A 20,264-nucleotide genomic window follows, 5' to 3' on the forward strand; every position below is an offset into this window, starting at 1 on the left:
CTTCTCCCCGGTTCCTCCCTCCTCCCATCCCTGGCCCCTTTACACCTGAGCAAAGAAAGGCAGACATAGGCCGGCTGGGTAGGGGGATCGTGTTTATTGTTTTGAGGTCACAGGTCCAGTCACTCATCCCCACCAGGAAGGGAGGCAGACACCCTGGGCAGGGGTGGGCTTGGAGTGCCCAGAGTGGGCGAACTGCTTTATTCCACCTTTGGAGGCCGCTGGGGCCTGGGAGCGTGGCTGGGCCCCGCCTGCCCCCCCCCCAGCAGGGCAGAGAGCAGGGCCCGGAGCTCCACTCGGTTCCGACCCCCGCTGGGTAGGTGAGGGGACCGGAGCGGGGGCCTTGGTCCACAGACAGCGGGGTGGGTGGGTGACACCGCTGGGGGTATTTCCGTGCCTTGAGGTTCTGGGGCCAGAGAAAGACCATGTGAGAGAGATGGAGACGGAGGCGGGGAGAGAAGTTTTGCTCAGAAACCGGCGCAACCCCAGGCGGTGGCGGCACCACAGCTTCCTGCCCACCTCAGCGCCTGGGGGCGGCTAGAGCTCGTCGTGGTCGCCATCGGCAGGTGGGTCGGGCGGCGGCTCGGCGCAGGCCGCCGGCGTCATCAGCTCCATGAGGTACTCGCAGCGGCTGGGCTCCGTGGTGCTGGTCACCACGGTCTCCTTTCCACACAGCAGGCGCACCTGGGATGGGCAGGTAAGGGCTCAGGTGGGCCTGGCCCCCCAACACCCGCCCCCCACAACCCCCAGGCCCCCGGCACTCACGGTGGTGGAGCGGTTGGGGCCCTGCCAACAGCCCGTTCCCTGCTCGTACTTCATGGCGCTGAACTTGTCGTGGTCAGGGCCAGCCCACGAGCCCCAGGTGCTGTGGGAGAGCGGGGGTGGTGAGGGGCGGGGGGCGCTGGCCAGGGCAGGGATGCTGGGGGAGGGGATCCATTCGACGCCCTCACCCCACTCACCCGAGGCTGGTGGGGGAGCCGCCGAGCTTGGGTTTCTGAGAGACGAGCTTGAAGGGACAGAGCCGGTAGACATACCTGTCACAGGACAGGGATGGTGGGCGGGGACACAGGACCCTAACCTCCTCCATGCGCCCACACCCAGGGCACAGGGGCACCTCAAACTCCGCCCACCGCCCTTGAGCCCACCCCCTCCTCCCCCTTCCTCGCTCAGGCTGGCGCAGGGCCCCGATGTCCACTCTCCACCCGCCCCGCTGGCCAGTTGGGGGCGCACTCGTTGGTGGTGAGCTCGTAGCACTGGCTGTACAGGTAGGCAAACTCTCCGTTGGGGCCGAAGTCGAAGGAAATCTCCTGCTCCAAGTTCCTGGAAGGGGAGGCCAAGCCACTAAGGGGCAGCGTCATTCAGGACAACACAGGGAGGCCCACTGTGTTGTCCCACTCCAGCAGTGGAGGGCCACTCGGGGGCTGGGCTCAGGCTCCCCACCGTCTGGGGACCCTCCCCAGGGGAGCCACCCCTGTCTTAGCACACGTAGCCGGGGCAACTCCCCATTACCACCTCCTCTGGGGAGCTCAGCAGGGGGAGGCTGCCTGGCAGGTGGAGACATGGCCTTGCCCGGGCCAGCCCCTACCCACTTACCTGATGGACTCCTCCATGTCCCTCAAGGACCGCTCAGCCTCCTCAAACTTGCTGCGGGCCTCCTGGGCGGCTGGAGGGGGTGGGCAGTGTGGGAAGAGGACTGAGGGGCCCCAACCGCCCCCATCCCGGAAGAAGAGGGGGGGGTGCTTCGGACACACTTGCATCCCCAGCTCCCAGGCCTGCTAGGCCACCCACCCCACCGCCCAGGCCTCCACAGCCTCAGGGCAGACCCCGCCCCGTAGCACAGGCTCTCCACTCCTGCGGAAGGAGGGCCAGGACTCCTGGGACCTCGCTGGCTCCCAGCCCTCCTGCTGGGGAGGCACAAACAAGCAGCAGCCGGAGGAGGTGGGGGGGCCCCTGGGGCCCATCGGGGCAAGGATGGCTTCTCCAGGCCCCAGATGCCCCTCCCTAGGCTTGCTCAGGGCCAGTGCAAGCCCATCTTGGGAAGCCAGTGAGGCCCACAGTCCCCGCAGGTGCGGATCACCGGAAGCATGAAATCGGGCCCGGGTCCCCTCCCTCCCCCGCCTGGCCCTCACCATCAATGAAGGCCTGAGTCTGCTCATCGTAGGGGGGCATTTTGTCCTCTTCCGTGGGGCTGGCAGCAGGCTGCGGGGGAGCCAGTGGGGGTGGGGCCTCCTGGGGGAGGGGCAGAGTCAGCCGGCAACCCAGCCCCCACCCCGTCACCCCCTTCTCCCCCAAACACACACCTGGGGCTGCTCCCCCTGCACCTGGGAATCTTCCTCCTCCTCTTCCTCCTCCTCCTCCTCTTCCGTCTCCTCTTCGTCCTCATCCTCCTCTTCCTCTTCCACGGGCGGCGAGGGCACTGGGGGCTGCTCCTCCTTGGGCTCTGTCAGGTCAGGCTCAGAAGGTGCAGGCGGGGGGCTGGTGGGGAGCACCTGCTGGGTGTGCGGGTAATGGGTGCTACGGGCTCAGTGGTCTGCCCGCCTCTCGGCTCAAGTCCAAGCTCACACCATCACCCCATGGGCAGCCTCCGTGTCTCCGCCCCTTCCTAGGGGCCTGGAGGCGAGGGAGAGACAGCTGATGGGGGGGCCCTCCACGGAGGGAGCCTGGATGACCCAGCTGGCCAGGGTGGCCCTGTGCCAGAAGCAGAGGCAGTTCCTTTGTGAGGCATTTGGGGGGGGGCCCGGAGGGGGTACTGCATCTCCTCCCCTACCCCCACTGACCTCAGACCTGTACTTGTCCCTGATGGCAGCCCAGACGCGGTCATAGAAGGCAGAAGCGTCAGTTTGCAGGTCTCCACCCAGCAGGGCCTGTGTGCGTGGTGGGGGCAGCGTCAGGGGCCTCCACGTGTGACCCTGTGCCCCAGGCACTCTCGAGTGGGGGCCTCAGGCTACGGTGCCAGGCACCGCTGTGCTCTGACCACCCAGGGCTAGGCCTGGGCACTGAGGCCGAGCAGCCCGAAGGGGGCAGCACAGGCCCATGGGAGAGAGGGCGGCCCCAGAGGAGAGGAACATGTGGGGTGGGGGGGAAAGAAACAGAAACAGAAAGGGAGAGGGAGCTCCAGAGCACGAGCAGCAGAGGTCACTGGGCCCCCGGGAAGAGGCAGAGGCCAGGGAGGGACAGGGAAGGAGCCACCAGCAGGGATCCAGCCCCAGTCAGGACAGCCAGCCAAGGCCTGCACGGGAGGAGGGCAGAGTGGGGGCACGTGGGGCCAGGTGGGTGGGGAATCTGGCGTGTTCCTAACCGGTCCCAAAGGGCAGGGAGTAGAGCTGGGCTTCCAGCCTCCTGCCCCCCACCCCAGGCAAGGCCAAGCAGCACTGGCCATGCCAGGCACCCCGGCAGCCCTGGGAGCAGCCCCAGGCCAGCCTGGCCCCCCACCCCCCTGGCCCTGAGGTCACCCCGGGGCGAGACCTCTACAAGTCCCAGGGCAGGGAGAAGGATGGGGTACCTGAGCCTCCCCTTCTGAGAGCGTCCCGTCACCGTCGGTGTCCAGCTCCGGGTGGGTCTGCAGCTCGGTGACCGAGACCCTGCAGGCGTGCACGGAGAGGCCGGCAGAGCGGTGAGGCCCACCGGCTCCAGGCACTGCTACCTGCTTCCCCTCTTGTCAGGGCCCTTCCCCTAGAACTTATTTTAGGACCTCAAAGTTGGGGGGGTGGGGGCAGAAGTTGGGAGGTGGTGAGCTCTGGGGTTGGGGTCGGAGGGGGGCCCAGCCCCGTCTCCTGCCCTGGCCTGAGAACTCTGCAGCCTTCAAGGGGCTCAAAGGAGAGACTCCCTGTTCCCGACAGCCCCCCTTCACTCAGCTGTTAGCCTGGGTCACCCAGCAAGTTCAGGGGCACAGTGGGATTAGAAGGGGTCTGGCTTTTGTCAAAGTGACCCAGGCCACAGAACGTGCTTGGGAAAAGTAATAGGACCCCCCAGCTACCTGACCTGGCTCCTTGGGTGGGGTGGGGAGGGTCCTTCATCTACCCTCAGCGTTTTTCTGCATCTGCTTTATACTTGAGTAACAAGGGCGGAGTCAGCTATGGTTTGGAACTCACTAGAGACCTGGGGGGGGGGGGGGCTCAGGTGCAGGAGATGGGGAGGGACCCCAGGCCCAGGGCAGGAGAAACAGACTCACGCCCCATCCAGATCGTCATCGAGCTCCTGGAAGGCGCTGGCCGCCAGCTCCCGTTCCCGCTGCGCCCTGGAGGCAGCCTGCTGCTCTGTGGAGGGGCCAGCTCTGTCACCCACCACCCACGGCCCCAAGGCCTGCCCCGCCCCAACACGCCACGTGTCCCACTGTACGCCTGGCCCTGCACTGGTGCTGAGTCAGGCCAAGGAAGAGGCAAGAAGTGCCAATAGCGGGGAGACTCCGAAGTGGGGAGTTGGGGAGGATTTGCAGACATGGGGGGGTGGGGCTTGAAGGCACCCTGGGACCTTGGGTTTGAATAAGCAGGGGCTAGACTGTGCAAGCCTGGGAGGGCGATCACGCATCGGCCATGTCTGGGAGCCCCCAGGAGCAGCAGCCCGTGCGCCCCAGGCCCGCTCTCGAACACTGAAGGTCAAGACAGAGACTGGGGCGGGGTGTGGCCAAGACAGGAAGGCTTCCTGGGGGGTCCCAGGAGTGTCCCAGGAATGCAAGGGAACTGGGCTGTAGCCAGTTGCCACAGGGCCACAGATGGACCTCCACCTGGGTGGACGGTGCCCCCTCTGCTGGCCTGACCCCCACCAGATGAGCTGGACAGGAAAGCGGCCACCATGCTGCTCCAGGGATGGAGCCCACTCCGGGCCTCTGCTCAGCCGTCTACAACGGGCCCAGCGGGGTTCCCTTGGCCCCCCTGTGCCTCATCCCCAGAGGGCCCGCCACGCCCCAGCAGACCAGGCTGGCAACTGTCCCTCTCCCAGACGAGGGTGTGAGGCTGGCTGGCTGAAGGGACCTGCCCACGGTCACTTGGCTGGCGAAGGGCAGGGCCAGATGCAGAGACACAGGATGGGTTAGGAAGTCAGCTTCCACTGGGATGAACAGAGAGAGAAGACTCCCCGACTTCCCAGCGCTGGGCAGGAGGCAGAGGCTGGGGACAGCTGTCTGAGTGGCGGGGCCTGAGTGTGCTTCTCAGCAGAGGGGAGGTACCTGCTGGACAGGGCCCAGGAAAGAGGGGACATAACAAAGTCCAGGGTCTCCCAAGAGCAGCGGGGGTGGGAGTCAGGGTCTGGAGGCAGAAATAGCCTCTGCTGAGGGAAGAAGGGGAGGCTGCAGATGCCACTGGGGCTCTGGCCCAGAGGCCCCCCCTGCTCACTTGCCCCTGGGCCATGGCTCCCACCACACTTGGGGTAAAAGCCCAAGTCCTCCCCACAGTCCCCAAGGCCCTGCCCTGGTCTCTCCCCACCCACCCTGATTCTCTCCCCTCCCTCCCTCCCTCCTGCCACATGGCCTCCTTGCTGTCCCTTAAAAACCAGACATGAGGCTGCCTCAGGGCCTTTGCACCTGTGCCCTCTGCCTGGCTCACTCTTCTTTGCAGGCAGGGGCTAGCTCCATCTCGTTCAGTGCTAAACTACTGGCACGTGGGGTGTGCCTGGCGCGCAGCAGGTACCCCATGAACACTGGATGAACTGCTGCATCACTGATTGTGAGGAACCAAGGAAGAGAGAGGAAAGGACAAAGAATGCAGCAGGTGCCGAGGGAGATAGAGATCAGCAGTGTGGACTCAGCGACGGGCTGCCCAGCTCCTGGTTACCAGCCCGGGGAGTAGCCACGGCCACACTTCCAAATCTCTTCCTGCAATGCCTGGTCCTCTAACTAGTCTGAAGGGGGTTTCTGGCCCACCTCTCCCATCTGGCCTGCTTCCACAGGGTGACCCCCACTGGAGAGACTGAGGACGAGGCCCAAGGCTCACAATTTACCAGAATGGCAGCACAACCTGCCAAAATCAAGAAAATGCTGGACAGGGCGCCTGGGTGGCTCAGTGGGTTAAGCCGCTGCCTTCGGCTCAGGTCATGATCTCAGGGTCCTGGGATTGAGGCCCGCATCGGGCTCTCTGCTCAGCTGGGAGCCTGCTTCCCTCTCTCTCTCTCTGCCTGCCTCTCCGTCTACCTGTGATTTCTGTCTGTCAAATAAATAAAATCTTTAAAAAAAAAAAAAAAAGAAAATGCTGGACAAAGTATAAAAAACCATTTTCAACTGACTGAAGTGACATCAATTGCCAGGGAAATAAGCCATTCAAGGAAGATTAAAGAACATAGAAGTTCCCAGCAAATCCGGAGATCTGTGCTGATGAGAATTTGTGAGGCAAGGGAGAGGAAATCAAAGCCGCTCCCCGTCCCATAAGCTGTGACCTCACCCCAGGGTTGTCCCCTCAAGGAGAGGCTGGGCCAGAAATCCCCAGCCTGTGCTCCCACCTCAGTTCACGCTGCCTGACAGGTTGGAGGGGCCTCCGGCCTTTGCTTTAAATTCAGGAGGTCCCCCAATGGCAGTGTTTCCATGTGGCTGGCAGAAAGAAGAACATCTCCTCTTGGGAAAAAAATCCCTTCTGCTAGGGGGCAGATTATTCCTACTAATGACTTTCAAATGCAATGACCGATGCACAGGTGAGGCCAACAGAGTGCGTGGGGGACCGAGGCACCATGATCGACAGTCAGCAGACACACGAGCCAACAGGTAATGAGCGGCGCTCCCGGGCCCAGGCGCTTCCCAGCCAGAGACAAGGGCCAGCCCTGGCCAGCCCGGGACATACCTTCCCACCGCTTCTGATGCTGGTCTTTGGCCTCCTTCTCTGGCTTCTCGGCCTCCTCCTTCACCAGGCGCAGCATCTCCACCTGGTCCTCCAGGGACTTCTTTCCAGCCTGTAGCTCAGCGAGCTTTTCCTGGGTAGGCGAAAGGCAAGATGCCATGTCTCCTGTTCTGCCTTCTTCCCGAGTGCTACCTCCCTGCCTCCACTCCACAGGGCGGCCACCGGTGACCTTCCCGAAGGTTCCCTTCCTGTGGTTCCCCCGAGCTCCCTGCAGAGAACCCTGAACACCTTGAGGCAGCCCCTGAGGGCCTGCCAAACGAGGCCCACCGCTCCAGCCGCAACTGCCCCAATGCTTTCTTACCCCACAGGGTCCAACTCCCCTGACAGCATTTAGATCCCCCACAGGCCCCCTGCCTCCCGTTCTTCACACATGCTTTCCCTCTGCCTAGAACACTCTGCATGGCTGACTCTGAATTATCCTACAGATTTCAGTTTAGATAGAGGCCTTCTCCTCCAGAAGCCGTCCCTGTTTCCTACCTCCACAACAGGCGGGAGGAGGAGGGAGACCAGGCACAAGTCTCCTCTAGGCCTCACAGCCCCAACCCAAATGTCCCCTTTTCCAGTGGTTCTGAGTGTCACTTTGGTATCTGTCCCTCTCAGGGCACAGTGGGCCCCTGAGGCAGCTCCAGGTCTGTTTCCAGTCTCTGCCCACTACACCGCAGCACATCCAGGGCCTCTGTGGATATTTCGAGAAGGAACGAGTGTGCTGTGGGGCCCCAAGCTGAAGGGTCTTAGCCTAAGCCGCGCCTTGGGATCATTTTCGTCCTAATGCCCTGCCCCACACCTCAGCCTGGGCTGTTCCCAGGATCCTCCTACCGCCCCCCCTGAGGACAAAAGTCACTCAAAGCCAACTTCATTGCATGGCTTCCCCACTATCCTCTGAACCCAGAGAGGACATCGCTGCTTTCCCCCCAACCCCCAACCTCAGGAAGGGCCTGACCAGCCAGGGCATAGAGGGGAAAAAGACCCGGAACCTTCCCTGGGCAGAAAAACAGAGCTGAAGTCCTTCTGCGAAAAGCCTGGCAGAAGTCCAAGGACAGGGCTGAGGACTCTGACCCATCCGGCAGCCCAGGGGGTGGCCTGGGCACACGATTTCTTCCAGCCCTTGCAGCACTTGCCCTATAGAACTACCCAGGCTGCTGCGACAACATCTTGAGTCCTCCCCTCGAACAGGGAGGTCGCATGGTTACTGGCCTCATCCTCCAGATGAGGGCACCACAGAACTAGGATGCAGCTAGGCGCCCCTCCTATTCTGAGATGCAGGAGGAGAGCTCCTCTGAGCCCACTTCAGCCCCTCAAGGTTCTGCACAACACCCATGCTGACCACCACCTGGTAATGGCTTAACTAACGACTGAACAGCCAGCAGACAAATGGGTAAACCAAGGCACACACAGACGGTAACTGGCCCTGGGACTCCATTAGTCAGGGGTGGGTGTCAATCCCACCCAGCCTCACCAGCCCCAGACTCTAGGCCTCAGGGCCCAGAATGTTCTGGGCTGTCCCCACAGGATCTCTCACCTGCTTCTCTTCCCGAGCCTTCTTCCAGTCCTCAATAAGGATCTTCTTCAGGCGGAACCCCTCTCTCGTGACCTCTGCCATCTGCTGCAGTGTCTCTCTCTCCTTCCGGCCCTTCTCTCTGGGGTGGAGGGAACCCACGAGCACCCCCAGGGAGGCCCTTAGGGCTCACCAGCTTGGCCTCTTCCAAAAGGGCTCAACCCACCTGCAGCCCGCCCCACGGGGGAAAACATAAAGAGCAAACCCTCCTTCCCCCTCTTCCCCAGGCTCAGAGCTCTTCATCCCTGTCCCCGAGCGGAGGGATAGCGGTCAGAGTTTGCTCACTGTAAGGACCTGGGAGAGGGGCTAGGGAACACTCAGGGGTGGGGACAGAGGTTGGCCCCCAAAAGAGAAAGAAAAGCACAGAAATCAGACTCCTGGAGGAGAAGGCCATCTGATGGGTAACTGGGTTGCCCCTGACCCACCCTGTACCTAAAAGATCTTCCATAAGGCAAATTTACGAAAGTATTGGGATTTTCAGCTTCTCTGAAAAACGAATCTAGCTTGGCTGCCTGCCTTCAACCGACCAAAGTCAAGGGGCAAGTGTTTCCTTTAGATGCCACAATGCCCACCACTCTCTACTGCCTCACACTCAGCCACACTCAGGGCATTTCAGTTTTCAGGGTCTGCCACGAGAGCGGAGTGATTCAGAGATGGGAATCTCAAGTCAGACCGGCCTGGGTTCAAGTCCCGGCTCTGATCTGACCTAGATGTGGGAACCTTGGGGAAGTCACTTTTTATCCTGAGCTTGACTTTTCTCATCTGCTGAACTGGGAAACAACTGTGCCCGCTTCTGGGCCGGGGATGAAGTGGTGACGTGGGGTTCATTGACAAGGCCATGGCAGAGTGAGCACTTGATGGACCAAAGCAGAAAAGAGAGGGGCTTGGTTCACTGGATGGGGTGAGGCTAGAACCCTGGGGAGGGGAGGGGGGGGGCGGGGGAGGGCAGCAGCTGCCAGCCACATACTTGCAGGTGTTCTCACAGACGATCCCGCTGTTGTATTCATCGGTCCCGTCACAGCAGTCTGAGAGCAGAAGCAGGCATGGGGTCAGACCCGGCCGTGGCTCCTCCCTACTCCCCCGCCACCACCAATTTCCCCAACCCTGGTGTGATCTCACTCACCACAAACTCCATCGTTGACCCATCGGGAGGAGATGTACAGGGCTTTGTAGCCAGTGTTGCTGCAGTGGAAGCTGCCGTTAGGACAGGCGGCTGTACCTGTGGGAGGAAGGTCCTTTTCCAGGTGACCTCAGGGCTAACTCATCACATCCATCCACAGACAGATCCCCCGGACACACGTGCACACACACGGCACGTGAGGACCACCGATGCACAGAAAGGGAAGGAAGGGCCTCGGGGACTGAAATCAAACTCTCCCATGTTCTCCTCTGCCTCTCACCAAGGCCCTCAGAACGAGGCCCAGCCCACTGCTCTATCCCTTGCCTCCACTTCTGTCTTTGTCTGCCCTTCAGTCCCACCTTCTCTCCCGTCTCTAGGTATCTGCACCTGCTGGCACCTCCACTTTCAGCACACTTCAGGGTTCAGTGGAGACTTCCCGACCCCCCAGGCGGGGCAAGGCGTGGGAATGGAGGGACTCTCTGGGCTCCCCCAGCAGCTATGACCCTCCTCACCAAACCACTCATTTCTATGCCTGCTTTCCCCCACTCAGCAGGGAGCCATGGGAAGGCAGGACGGGGTCTGTCTGTCTTGGTCACTACCGCACCGCAGGGGGGCTGGCATATCCCAGACACTCAGAAAACCTCGAATGAATGAATGAATGAACAGAGAAAAGACTCACCTGGCTCATCTGAGCCATCCTTGCAGTCACAGTAATCATCATTGACCTGATCAAAAGGGATGGTGGCAGAGCCGTCCAGGCAAGTGAAAGGCTTGGACTCGTCATAGAAGTGATGGTCTGGGATGGAGGAGGTACGGGGCTCATCAGCCCAAGGCACGAAGAGGCCCTCTCAGCCGCTGAGTATTGCCACCTTCCCTACCCAGGGGCCAGGAAACTGAGGCAGAAGGCTCAAAGTGTCTATCCCAGGGGCCAAGTCGGCCCCTCCCACACCCTACCCCCACCTCCAGCCACCTCCAGTGGCGGACTCACTGGTGAGGGAGACGCCCCGGGGCCTCTTGACCTCCACGGCCCAGCACAGGGGCAGCAGCAACAGGAACAGTAACATCTCGCAGAAGCTCGCGGGCCGGAAAGAGGTTCTGGGGGGAGGAAGCCGGCCGCGGGGAGATGTGCTGTGCACCCACGCTGCGGCAAGAAAGGGACCGCCGGTCAGTGGGAGAGGGCTACTTCCAGCGGAAGGAAGGCACCTCTTCCTCCGGCCAGCTGGAATCCTCCATCGCTTCCGGGCAATGGGGGCTCACTCTGCTTCCAATATAGGCGGGGTGGGGGGCTCTCCCCAGTCTTGCCCAGAGGGAGTCTCATTTTTTTCTTATCAAGGGGGAAGGCTCAAAACCTCCGCTCCCTGCCCGGGGAGGGGCGCGGATGAGTAGGGTTGGTGAGCTATCCAATTCCCGCCAATTGGCCAAAGGGTTTAACAGTCTCCCACTCTACCGACGAACACCCTCGAGCTACCCCCAATAAGAAATTGGGGTGACCCCCACCACCCCACCCCGCGCGTTAATTCACCACCTACACGAGGCCGGGGCAAAGGTCAATATCCACCGCGCCCCCCAGCCCAGCAGCCAACCGTTCCTCCAGAAAAAAGAAAGCGGAAATATGTGGGACGCGTCACTTCCGGCGTCACGCCGCTCGTGCGGAGCGGCGACCCAAGGGTGCCATGTTGAGAGTGGCAAATGGGGGAGGGGTGGGCTGGAACCCAGACGGCCATCTTGGATAGGACTGTGAAGCCCTAGAGAGGATCGTTCTGATGGTTCGCGCTTAATGGCGGCGTTCCGTTCCTCCATCTTGGGAGTGGCAGGTTCTGCAGCCAGAAAAGAAGGTTCCTGAAAAATGCCCTGGAAACCCAGCGGAGTGGTGTTGCGGGAGTGGGGGGATGCTTTAAAAAAAAAAAAGTAGGGGGTGCCTGGCTGGCTCAGTCCGGGAGCGGGACTGTTGATCTTGAGGATGTGGGTTCCAGCCTCATATTAGGTGTAGAGATAACTCAAAAATAAAAAAAAAATTCTTTTTTAAAGTAGGGGTTGCCTGGCTGGTTCCGACATAGACCGTGTGACTCTTGATCTCAGGGTTGCAGGTTCCAGCCCCACCTTGGGTGTAGCGATTACTCAAAAATAAAACGCAAAAAAAAAAAGAAAAGAAAAGAAAAGAAAAAGATGAGCAGGTGACCCCATAGTACTCCCCTCCTAATATCCAGCGGAGAGGCTTGGCCAGCCCGCAACTGGGCCGCCCCTCTGCACAGCGTTAGCCAATGAAAGCGGTGGTGTGGAACGCGGACGGTTTCCATGGGAGCGCTGGAAGGAGGGGGCGGGGCAGAAGTTACCCAGCAACGGGGAAATGCTGAGAGGCCCCGCCAAGCGGTCGGAAAGTGCATTCTCCCAGAGCCCGGGGAACCCGTGCTGACGGATCCAGGACCGGGGCAATTGCTATTTGCCACCCTAATCCCCAGGGACCCTAGGCCCCAACCCAGTCATGACGTCTCCCCTGTGCTGGGCGGCCTCCACCAACATCCCGCCTTCTCAGGACCAGGTTTCGACCTCCCGCAAGGTCCAGGGCAGTCAGACTAAGGCCCAGCACAGTCACTCCCAATTAAAGGGTGTGCCCCAGGCCTGGCTTCCACTCCATTCCAAGGCGGGACCCCTCCAAGTCCTTCGGGGCAAGTCTGCTGTGCACACGCAGGTGGCAGAGTTACAAAGGAAGATACAACTGTTAGGTAAGACAGCTCGAAAGGGCACAAAGAATCAGGAGTCAACAGTGCCCGCCCAGCCCTGCGACCAGGCACTGTGTGACAAGGGCCTTCCACCGGTCTTCATCCGGGTGGCAAAAACGGGAGGCAAAAACTCATACTTGTTCATGGTTTTCCTCATCTCTCTTATGGAATCTTTCCTACGCTCAGAACCAACTAGACTGTGTTTCATACTTTCGTGTAATTTCAACTCTTCTACCACGCATTGGCCCCGGGCCGGGGGGGGGGGGGGGGGGGGTGGGGGGGTGGTAAAGAACACAGATTCTAAAGCCAGATTTCCTGGGTTCAAATCTTGGCTCTGCTCTGCAAAGACTGATCTTAGGGGACGATGAGTAGCCTAAGTGCTGTCAATTTCTCTATTCCTAAAATGGGGATAGTAAGGGGAGCCTGGGTGCCTCAGTTGGTTAAAGCCTCTGCCTTCAGCTCAGGTCATGATCCCAGGGTCCTGGGATGGAGGCCCACATTGGGCTCTGCTTAGCAGGGAGCCTGCTTCCACCTCTCTCTCTCTGCCTACTTGTGATCTCTGTCTGTCAAATAAATAAATAAACTCTTTTTTTAAAAAATGGGGATAGTAAGAATACAACCCCATAAGGGGTTGAAATGTACAAAGTGCCGAGAACAGTGACTGGCACATAGTAAAACACTATAAAGTGTAAACCGATGTTTCTCAATGGAAGAGGGCTATTTTGCTCCACAGTGGGCACTTGGCAATGCCTGGACACATTTTTGGCGGTCACATTGTTAGGGGCTGGTCATCCAGTGGCCAGAGGCCAGGGACTCTGCTCCACATCTGACAATTCATGGGACAGCTCAAAACAAATAATTATCCACCTCAAATATCAGTTGTGCCAAGGTTGGAAAATTCTGATGTGAACCATTATGGTAACTATTATTATTAGTAGGTAATCTTGCACAGTAGTTGAAAGTACAGGCTCGGGAATCAGACATCTTGTGATCTTGAACAATCTAATAAACCTGAGCTTTGTCATCTGTAATGGGGTATGATATGGATATGTACCTGTTGACATATGGTATTTGACAGCTGGAAGGTTCTTTGTCCAGCATCGAGTATATGACAAGTGTTCCCACTGAAGTATCGTTGCGATATTAAGTCAACGATAACAAAAACAGCTTTCCTCTGGAAAGCCCCCGACCCCCTCTGACACACTTGTCTTGTATACTTCGTATGACCTCAGAGGGTGACCGGAAGGCCTTTTATGAGAGCACCCAGTGGAACATCAAGAAGAATCAGGAGACCATCAACCAGCTCCAGGAGGAGACCAGGGTCCTGCAAGTTCAGCTGGCGGACCTGCTGCAGGTGAGGATGCTGAAATGGTCGAAGGGTCTTGAAGAGTCAGGGCAGTGTCCCCAGTGGGGCAGGGCGCTGCCTCAGGTTGGGGTGGTCTTCATGAGTAGTGACTGGGCTCCTTTCCTTGCAGGGAGATGAGAAATTGGTCCAGGCGGTGATTCGGGAGTGCAAGTCAGAGAAGCCGTATTTGAAGAACAGGACAGGACAGGTTTGCGCCATCCCAACTCCACTGACCCTCTCCCTTCTCCTTTCGTTTCCAACTTGTGTCCCCTCCCCCACTGGACTCTCTGACTCATCTCACCTTCTCCAATCCTTTCTCCACTGCTAATTTATTCACTCAATTAATCTTTATCACACACCGACCACGTATAGGCATGATATTCGGTATTGGGGACTATGCAGTAAAAAAACAAAACACCAGACCAACCTCCACTTCCCAAACCTTCATATCCTAGCGGGGAAAAGAGAGTGGAGGAAAACAAAACAAAACAAAAACAAGAACAAAATAAAAACACCAAGAACAAATGCAGAAATAAAGTAATTTCCAGGAGTGACCAGAAATAAACAGAAATAGATAGGGGCAGAGGTTTGCACCTTTTTTTTTTTTTTTTTAAGATTTATTAACTTAGCACAAGCATGAGCAGGGGGAGTGGAACAGGCAAAGGGAGGGGGGAAGCAGACACTCCACTGAGCACGGAACCCAACACAGGGCTAAATCCCAGGACCCCAAGATCATGACCTGAGCCAAAGGTGGGCAACCAGCTGAGCCAGCCAGGTGCCCCAAGGGATTTGCACTTTAGATTGGGTTGGGGAGGTCAGGAAAACCACCTATCTCTAAGACATTGATATCTGAGCTGAGAATGAGACAGGCAGGAAATGACTTGGGGAAAAGCAATCCAGGCAGAGGGAACAGCAAGTGCAAAGTCCCTGAAATAGAAGCAAGGGATTAGAACATTGGAGACACAGGCCTGGCCAGTGTGGCTGGATGGGAGTGCTTGAGCAGGGCTCTGTAGGAGATGAGGTCAAGAGAGTCAGGGGGCACCTGGATGGCTCAGTGTGTTAAGCCTCTGTCTATAGCTCAGGTCGTGCTCTCAGTGTCCTGGAGCTGAGCTCCATATCAAGACCTGGAGTCCACTTGTCCCTCCGCCCCTCCTGCTCAGGCTCTTTCTCTCCTCAAAGTAATAAATAAAATCTTTAATTAAAAAAAAGAAAAGAAAAAGAAGGTCAGCAGGGGCTGAACCTTCCGGCAGGCTTAAGAGTTTAAATTTTATGACGTAGAGTGTGAGGAAGCAGAGGAAAGCTGCGGGGAGGTCCTCCAGGAGAAGATGGTGTTGGCTGCACTTCGACAAAAATGGTGGAAACAGGAAGAACGGGGTAGCTCTGGGAAAACCTTGGAAATAGAACAAAGCATTGCTAACGAGCTGGCTGTAGGTGGGATGGAAGAAGTGAAGGTGAGGACATCAGGTTTGGGGGACTTGCATGCCTGGAAGGATGAAGCTGCCATGCGCTGACATGGAGGAGAAGAGTCCAGGAAGGACTTGGGGAAAGATCATGTACTCGATTTTGGACACAATGGTTTTGAGGTGTCTGGATGGCAGTGTAGATATAGGTATATGAGCCTGCAGTTCCCGGTGTGGGGAAGGGGCGCTTAAATGTGGATGTTCTCAGCTATGGTGAGTTTTCAGACCCTGAGCCTGGTTAGGTCCATGGAGGGGGTGGGTGTGAACAGAGTTGAGAAGCCTCAGAGGCTGTCTCTCCTTGGGCCCAGTAAGGGAGAAGGGCAGCCAGGGTGGCAAATTGGGGGGTGGGGAGACGATCTGCAGGAGCAGGGGGGCCGCTGGGTCTGATGCCGCTGAGCCCGGGGAGAGGAGAAACAAGATCTGGAGGAGAAGGGGAGGAAGGCTTAGGTGGGAGGGTTCATGCTGCCGCTTGGGCTCGCCTCTCTCCAGCAGGCCCTGGAGCACCTGGACCACCGGCTGAGCGAGAAGGTGAAGCAGCTGAACGCGCTGCGGCACCAGCTGGGCGTGCGGCAGAAGTGGCTGGAGGAGCTCCAGCTGCGGCACAGCCTCCGCCAGCTGGAGATGGCCGAAGTGCAAAATAGCAACACAGAGGTGGCCAAGGTGAGGCCGGTTGAGGAGGGGTGGGGATCCCGAGGAGAACTGCAGAGGGGAGGGGAACTCGGCCCAGCCTTGCTTCCCATCTAGACCATGCGGAACCTGGAAAACCGCTTGGAGAAGGCCCGGATGAAGGCGGAAGAAGCCGAACACATTACCAATGTGTACCTGCAGCTCAAGGCCTATCTCCAAGTAAGGACCAGGGCGACTTGGGGGATGGAGTGGAGGCAAGTCGGAGGGCCAGCCTGCAGAGGGACAGCGGCCACAGGCCTGTCCCCCACCCGCAGGAGGAGAGCCTTCACTTGGAAAACCGGCTGGACTTCATGGAGGCGGAGGTGGTGAGGGCAAAACGCGAGCTAGAGGAGCTGCAAGTGGTGAACCAGGAGGCGATCAACGCCCGGGACATCGCCAAGGTGCCAGCCTGGCAGGCCCTGGGGTTCCCACCCAGACGCCTTGGTCTTTTGGCCCCAGAATCTGAACCCCAGCTGTCCCCGAGCTCCTCCCGCCTACCTCCCAAGACCCTGCACCCTGGCCCAGCTGTGTCCCCCAGCCCTAAGCCTCGGTAGGTACCAGCTGGTCCTGCTGTCCCCCGGCCCTGCCTCCAGAACCAGCTGCAGTATCTGGAGGAGACCGTGTTCCGGGAGCGCAAGAAGCGGGAGCGCTACATAACCGAATGCAAGAAGCGCGCGGAGGACAGGAAGCTGCAGAACGAACGCATGGAGCGCAAGGTGGGCGTGTCCACAGGTCCCGGGGTGCAGCCCCAGCCTAGACCTGACTTCGCGGGTACCGCCACACCCCTAAGTCTAAGTCGATCCATACCCTAGACCTTCCCCGCTCTTAACATTTCTCCGGACTCCGCCCTCATCTCCACTGGATGCCTAGGGCTCCTCCCACTTCCTTGACCCCGCCCTCCCTCCATCCGATTGCCTTGTTTGGAGGAGCTTCCACATCGCCCCTCATTCACCGATCCTTCCCATCCATCCCCACCTGATTACACCGCGCCCCACTCCTAAATCTGGCCCCGCCTCTAGCCCGCCCCTTACTCGAGGTCCCGCCCCCGCTCCCTTGACCCGCCTCTTCGCCCTGCCTCTGAGGCTGCCCATCGCTGACCAGCCCTTTACTGCACTCCTGACCCCAGGCTGGGTTCCCTGACCAGGCCCCGAGCCTTTACCCTGTCTCCCCAGTTGGGCCCCGCCCTCTCCCTGGTCCCCCTCTCTGGCCTCTACCCCAAATCCTTCCCTGAAAGCTGACTCCCGCCCTGTGAGCAGACCCAGCGTGAACACGTGCTGCTGCAGTCCGAGGATTCGACCCAGGACAGCCTGCGCGCCAAAGAGGAGGAGCTGAGGCAGCGCTGGAGCATGTACCAGACAGAGATGCTTTTTGGCAAGGTCAAGGACGCCACCGGCGTGGCCGAAACCCACGTGAGTGCTGCCCGCTGCCCGCAACCCTCCCCGCCCTCTAGTTCTGTTCAGACTGAGCCCAGGCCCGTGAGGCCAACAAGCGCAGCCTCCTGCTTCTGCAGCCTCAAAGACACTCCTCCCTCCTCCAGCCTTTGCCCCGTTTTGCTGCTGCTCCTCCCAGCAAAACCCAGACTAGCTGTCTACCCTGGCCATCAGTCCCTTTCCTGCTTGCTCTTATGCGGGTGCTAACTTCTTGGGCATGTCAGCTCTGTGAGAACTGCGAGTTTGGTCTCTCCTGTGTCTCCAGTCCCTGTAACAGGCAGGGTCTGGGGCTCAGTAGACTGCCCGGTGCCACTCTCAGACCCTGGGCCCTGCGGTTTGCAGCGTTTTCCTTGCCATTTGCTAAGACCCTTGTGTTTTCCACGGGCGGATGCTGCTCCCACTGGGCCCCAGTCCAGTTTCTCCCCTTTGCGCACTCTCCCACTGCTACTTCTCCCATAGGGTAACTAACCCCCCGAGGAGTTCTGCGGACTCGGGTCTGGGGTCATGTGGGGCAGTGTGGCCTGGCACCTTCCCAGAAATTGGCCTGGTGGACAGCTAGCTCCCGAGATTGGCCTTATTTCCTCCATGGATTGGGCAAGATTCGCAGTCACAGTGTGGATGGCGGGTTGATTTTGGAAAGCAATGATGCTCATTGCTACCCTTCACCACACACCGATCTGGGCTGATTCAAATTCCTTACATAGACAAGGGCCTGGCAAAAATTATGTGTTGGGGGGCTGCACATCCTTGAGGCAGCACTGAGTCTGAATCACGGAGTCCTTAAACATCGCTGTGCAGAAGCCACCAGCTTAGGCCATCTGTCCTGCGTGCCCAGAGGAAAGGAAGAGGGGTTGTAGTCAGGCCTTCCAGGCCTCCCTCTGACCTGAGAAGGGGCCGGGTGGCCCACAGGCGGTGGTGAGGCGGTTCCTGGCACAGGGTGACACCTTCACACATTTGGAGACGCTCAAGAGCGAGAACGAGCAGTCGCTGGTGAGGCTGAAGCAAGAGAAGCAGAGGTTGCAGCGAGAGCTGGAAGACCTCAAGTACTCCGGGGAGACCACAATTGTGAGGTGAGGCCTGGGTGCCCAAGGGAGAGGCTGGGGGGCCCTCCCGGCTCGGAGGCACTCTCCAGGGGTGACCTCCCAACTGTCTGTAGTCAGCAGAAGCTGCAGGCTGAGTTGCAGGAGCGCCTCAAGGCGGAAGAGCAGCGGCGCACTGAGGCACAGGATGAGCTGGAGCGCGCCATGTGGGCGGTACAGACGATCAAGGAGGGCCTCGAACACCTGGCGGGCAAGATGAACCACATCACATTGGTAGGCCTGCGAACTCTCCCACCTCCCCCAGCCCGCCACCCCTCGCCTAGGTAGCTCAGCGCAGAACCTTCTGCAGCCCAAGACGCTGGGTTCCTGCCCCTACTCAAAGGGGACCGACCCTGGGCCGCGTCCAGGATGTCAGAAGCCCACCGAGAGGGTACACCCAGCTCCACTCCTCAGAGTCCCCACCTGCGGTTCCTGCGGGGAGACCCCCTTACTTCTCAAGAGGCTCAGGACTTCAGAGACCCTGTTTCATCTTCACGGGAAGGTCCCATTTTGCCTCCCCACGCCATACCTCAGAGACCCCCACTACAACACTTGGGCAGCCTGCGACGGGGGGCGCCCCACACTGCCCGCAGCAGAGGCCCATTTTTTCCCCCCAAAAGTCATCCCCGAAATGACTTCTGGTGAGTTATTACCCCTTTCCTCCACACAAACTCTTCGTTCACCAATTGTCATTGGTCTCCGGAGTCCAGAGGCCCCGCCCCACAGGCGCTAGCCCCACCCCTGTTGGTCGTCCCTAGCTTTCGAAAGCCTAGCTCGAGGAGGGTAAAGCTCCGCCCCTGGCGGAACACGCCCCCGAGGTCCGCCCCCTCTGGGCTGAGTCGCCTCCGCCCCCGCCGCAGGTGGAGGGCCCTTTCGCGGGAAAGGAGCTGGATCCCCAGGCAGGTAACTATCTGCCAGACCTGCTGGGCGTCGTGGAAGAAAAGCTTCTGAAGCTGCAGGCACAGCTCGAGAGCCATGACGTGCCCGAGATGCTGCGCCACCTCGCCGACCAAGAGGTCCGAGTACAGCCAGAGCGGGGCTGAGGATGCAGGGGCAGAAAACCGGGGAGCCTGTGGGTGGGAAATGACCTTTACGGACAATCTGTGAGGTTTGAGGAGACAGGAGAACTTCCAGAGGGCCCGCGAGGCCAGTGGGCAGGGCTGGGGAGTGTGTGCACGTGCGCGGGTAAGGGGGGAATCAAGGGGCGAAAACCCTGAGATCAGGGGCGGTCAAAGGGGCGGGGTTGGGTAGCCGGGGAGCTCGAAGAACGAGTCAGTCGGCTGGGCTCGAGAAAAGCTCGAAGAGGAGTGGGCAGAGGGGTCGTGTGGACTCAGGGTATATCTTAGAATGGGGTGAGGAGGGGATACAGAACGCCCCTGCCGCCTCTACCGCACCCACTCTCGCCTCCCGCTCCGTTCCTCCCCCAGTTCTACTCCACCCTAGAGGGAAAGCTGCCCTTGTACAACACCCGCATCACCCTGCCCCTTGCCAGTCTCAAGGACAAGTTCTTCGGTCAGTACGGTCAGGGAAAAGAGGCGGGGCTGGGGGCCCAAGCCGACCCAGGGAAAGCGGTGCGAGGCCTGGCGGGGGGCCAAGTTGGGGGGCGGGGCCGAGTTGGGAAGGGGTGGTAAAGACGGGGAAGGGAAATCTGAGCCAAGAATGGGAACCCGGATCCCCTCACTGCCCTGCGCAGACGAAGAGGAAAGTGAGGAGGAGGACAACGACGTGGTGAGCCGCGCGGAGCTTAAGATTCGTTCCCAGAAACTAATTGAATCCCGCAGCAAGAAACGCAATCGCTCGAAGAAGACCTAGACTCACCCTTGCGTCCACCTGGCGCTTCCGGGCCCCTGCGGAGCTCCCAACCCCTCTGGGTCCAGCCTCGGGCGCATGGGCCCCTTCAAGGGCTAAACGCAGCCGAGGCAAGGGAGCAGAACGGGCCGGTGGCGCCCGGGAGTAGAGAAGGGGGCCGGGCCACCGGATGTTCCCACAGTAAATCTACAAGGCGAGCCTGTGCTGGCCTCAGAGTCGCTCAATAAAGGTCACCAATCAACCCCCTGGGTATTTGCCTCTC

General features: G+C 59.5%; 2 protein-coding genes across 6 annotated transcripts; one reads left to right on the forward strand and one right to left on the reverse strand.

Annotated features, from left to right (window-relative positions):
- Positions 1 to 75: 75 nt before the first annotated feature.
- On the reverse strand, positions 76 to 11,127 carry PRKCSH (protein kinase C substrate 80K-H). 5 transcript variants are annotated; one of them, XM_045083702.1, is made up of 18 exons: positions 11,023 to 11,127; positions 10,482 to 10,634; positions 10,173 to 10,289; positions 9,497 to 9,592; positions 9,341 to 9,398; positions 8,338 to 8,455; positions 6,762 to 6,891; positions 4,169 to 4,253; positions 3,500 to 3,578; positions 2,775 to 2,861; positions 2,319 to 2,486; positions 2,127 to 2,226; positions 1,591 to 1,660; positions 1,228 to 1,317; positions 957 to 1,031; positions 763 to 862; positions 517 to 681; positions 76 to 403 (listed from the first exon to the last, which is right to left on the reverse strand). In XM_045083702.1, exons 2-17 carry the CDS (start codon positions 10,555 to 10,557, stop codon positions 535 to 537), a joined length of 1,596 nt encoding a protein of 531 aa, XP_044939637.1. In that variant the 5' UTR covers positions 10,558 to 10,634; positions 11,023 to 11,127; the 3' UTR covers positions 76 to 403; positions 517 to 534. The 5 variants fall into 5 exon arrangements, with proteins under 5 accessions (XP_044939637.1, XP_044939629.1, XP_044939631.1 ...); XM_045083694.1 differs by having other exon boundaries at positions 2,298 to 2,486; XM_045083696.1 differs by having other exon boundaries at positions 2,319 to 2,489.
- Positions 11,128 to 11,822: 695 nt separating this feature from the next.
- ODAD3 (outer dynein arm docking complex subunit 3) lies at positions 11,823 to 20,243 on the forward strand. The gene is made up of 13 exons (XM_004748385.3): positions 11,823 to 12,216; positions 13,446 to 13,567; positions 13,689 to 13,766; positions 15,508 to 15,678; positions 15,763 to 15,864; positions 15,960 to 16,085; positions 16,278 to 16,400; positions 16,941 to 17,093; positions 18,024 to 18,184; positions 18,271 to 18,427; positions 19,054 to 19,209; positions 19,621 to 19,705; positions 19,887 to 20,243. Exons 1-13 carry the CDS (start codon positions 11,976 to 11,978, stop codon positions 20,003 to 20,005), a joined length of 1,794 nt encoding a protein of 597 aa, XP_004748442.2. The 5' UTR covers positions 11,823 to 11,975; the 3' UTR covers positions 20,006 to 20,243.
- The last annotated feature ends 21 nt before the right edge of the window (positions 20,244 to 20,264 follow it).

This window comes from Mustela putorius, unplaced genomic scaffold (assembly GCF_011764305.1).
Source record: "Mustela putorius furo isolate JIRA1106 unplaced genomic scaffold, ASM1176430v1.1 tig00000095_pilon_pilon_pilon, whole genome shotgun sequence".
Taxonomy (NCBI): domain Eukaryota; kingdom Metazoa; phylum Chordata; class Mammalia; order Carnivora; family Mustelidae; genus Mustela; species Mustela putorius.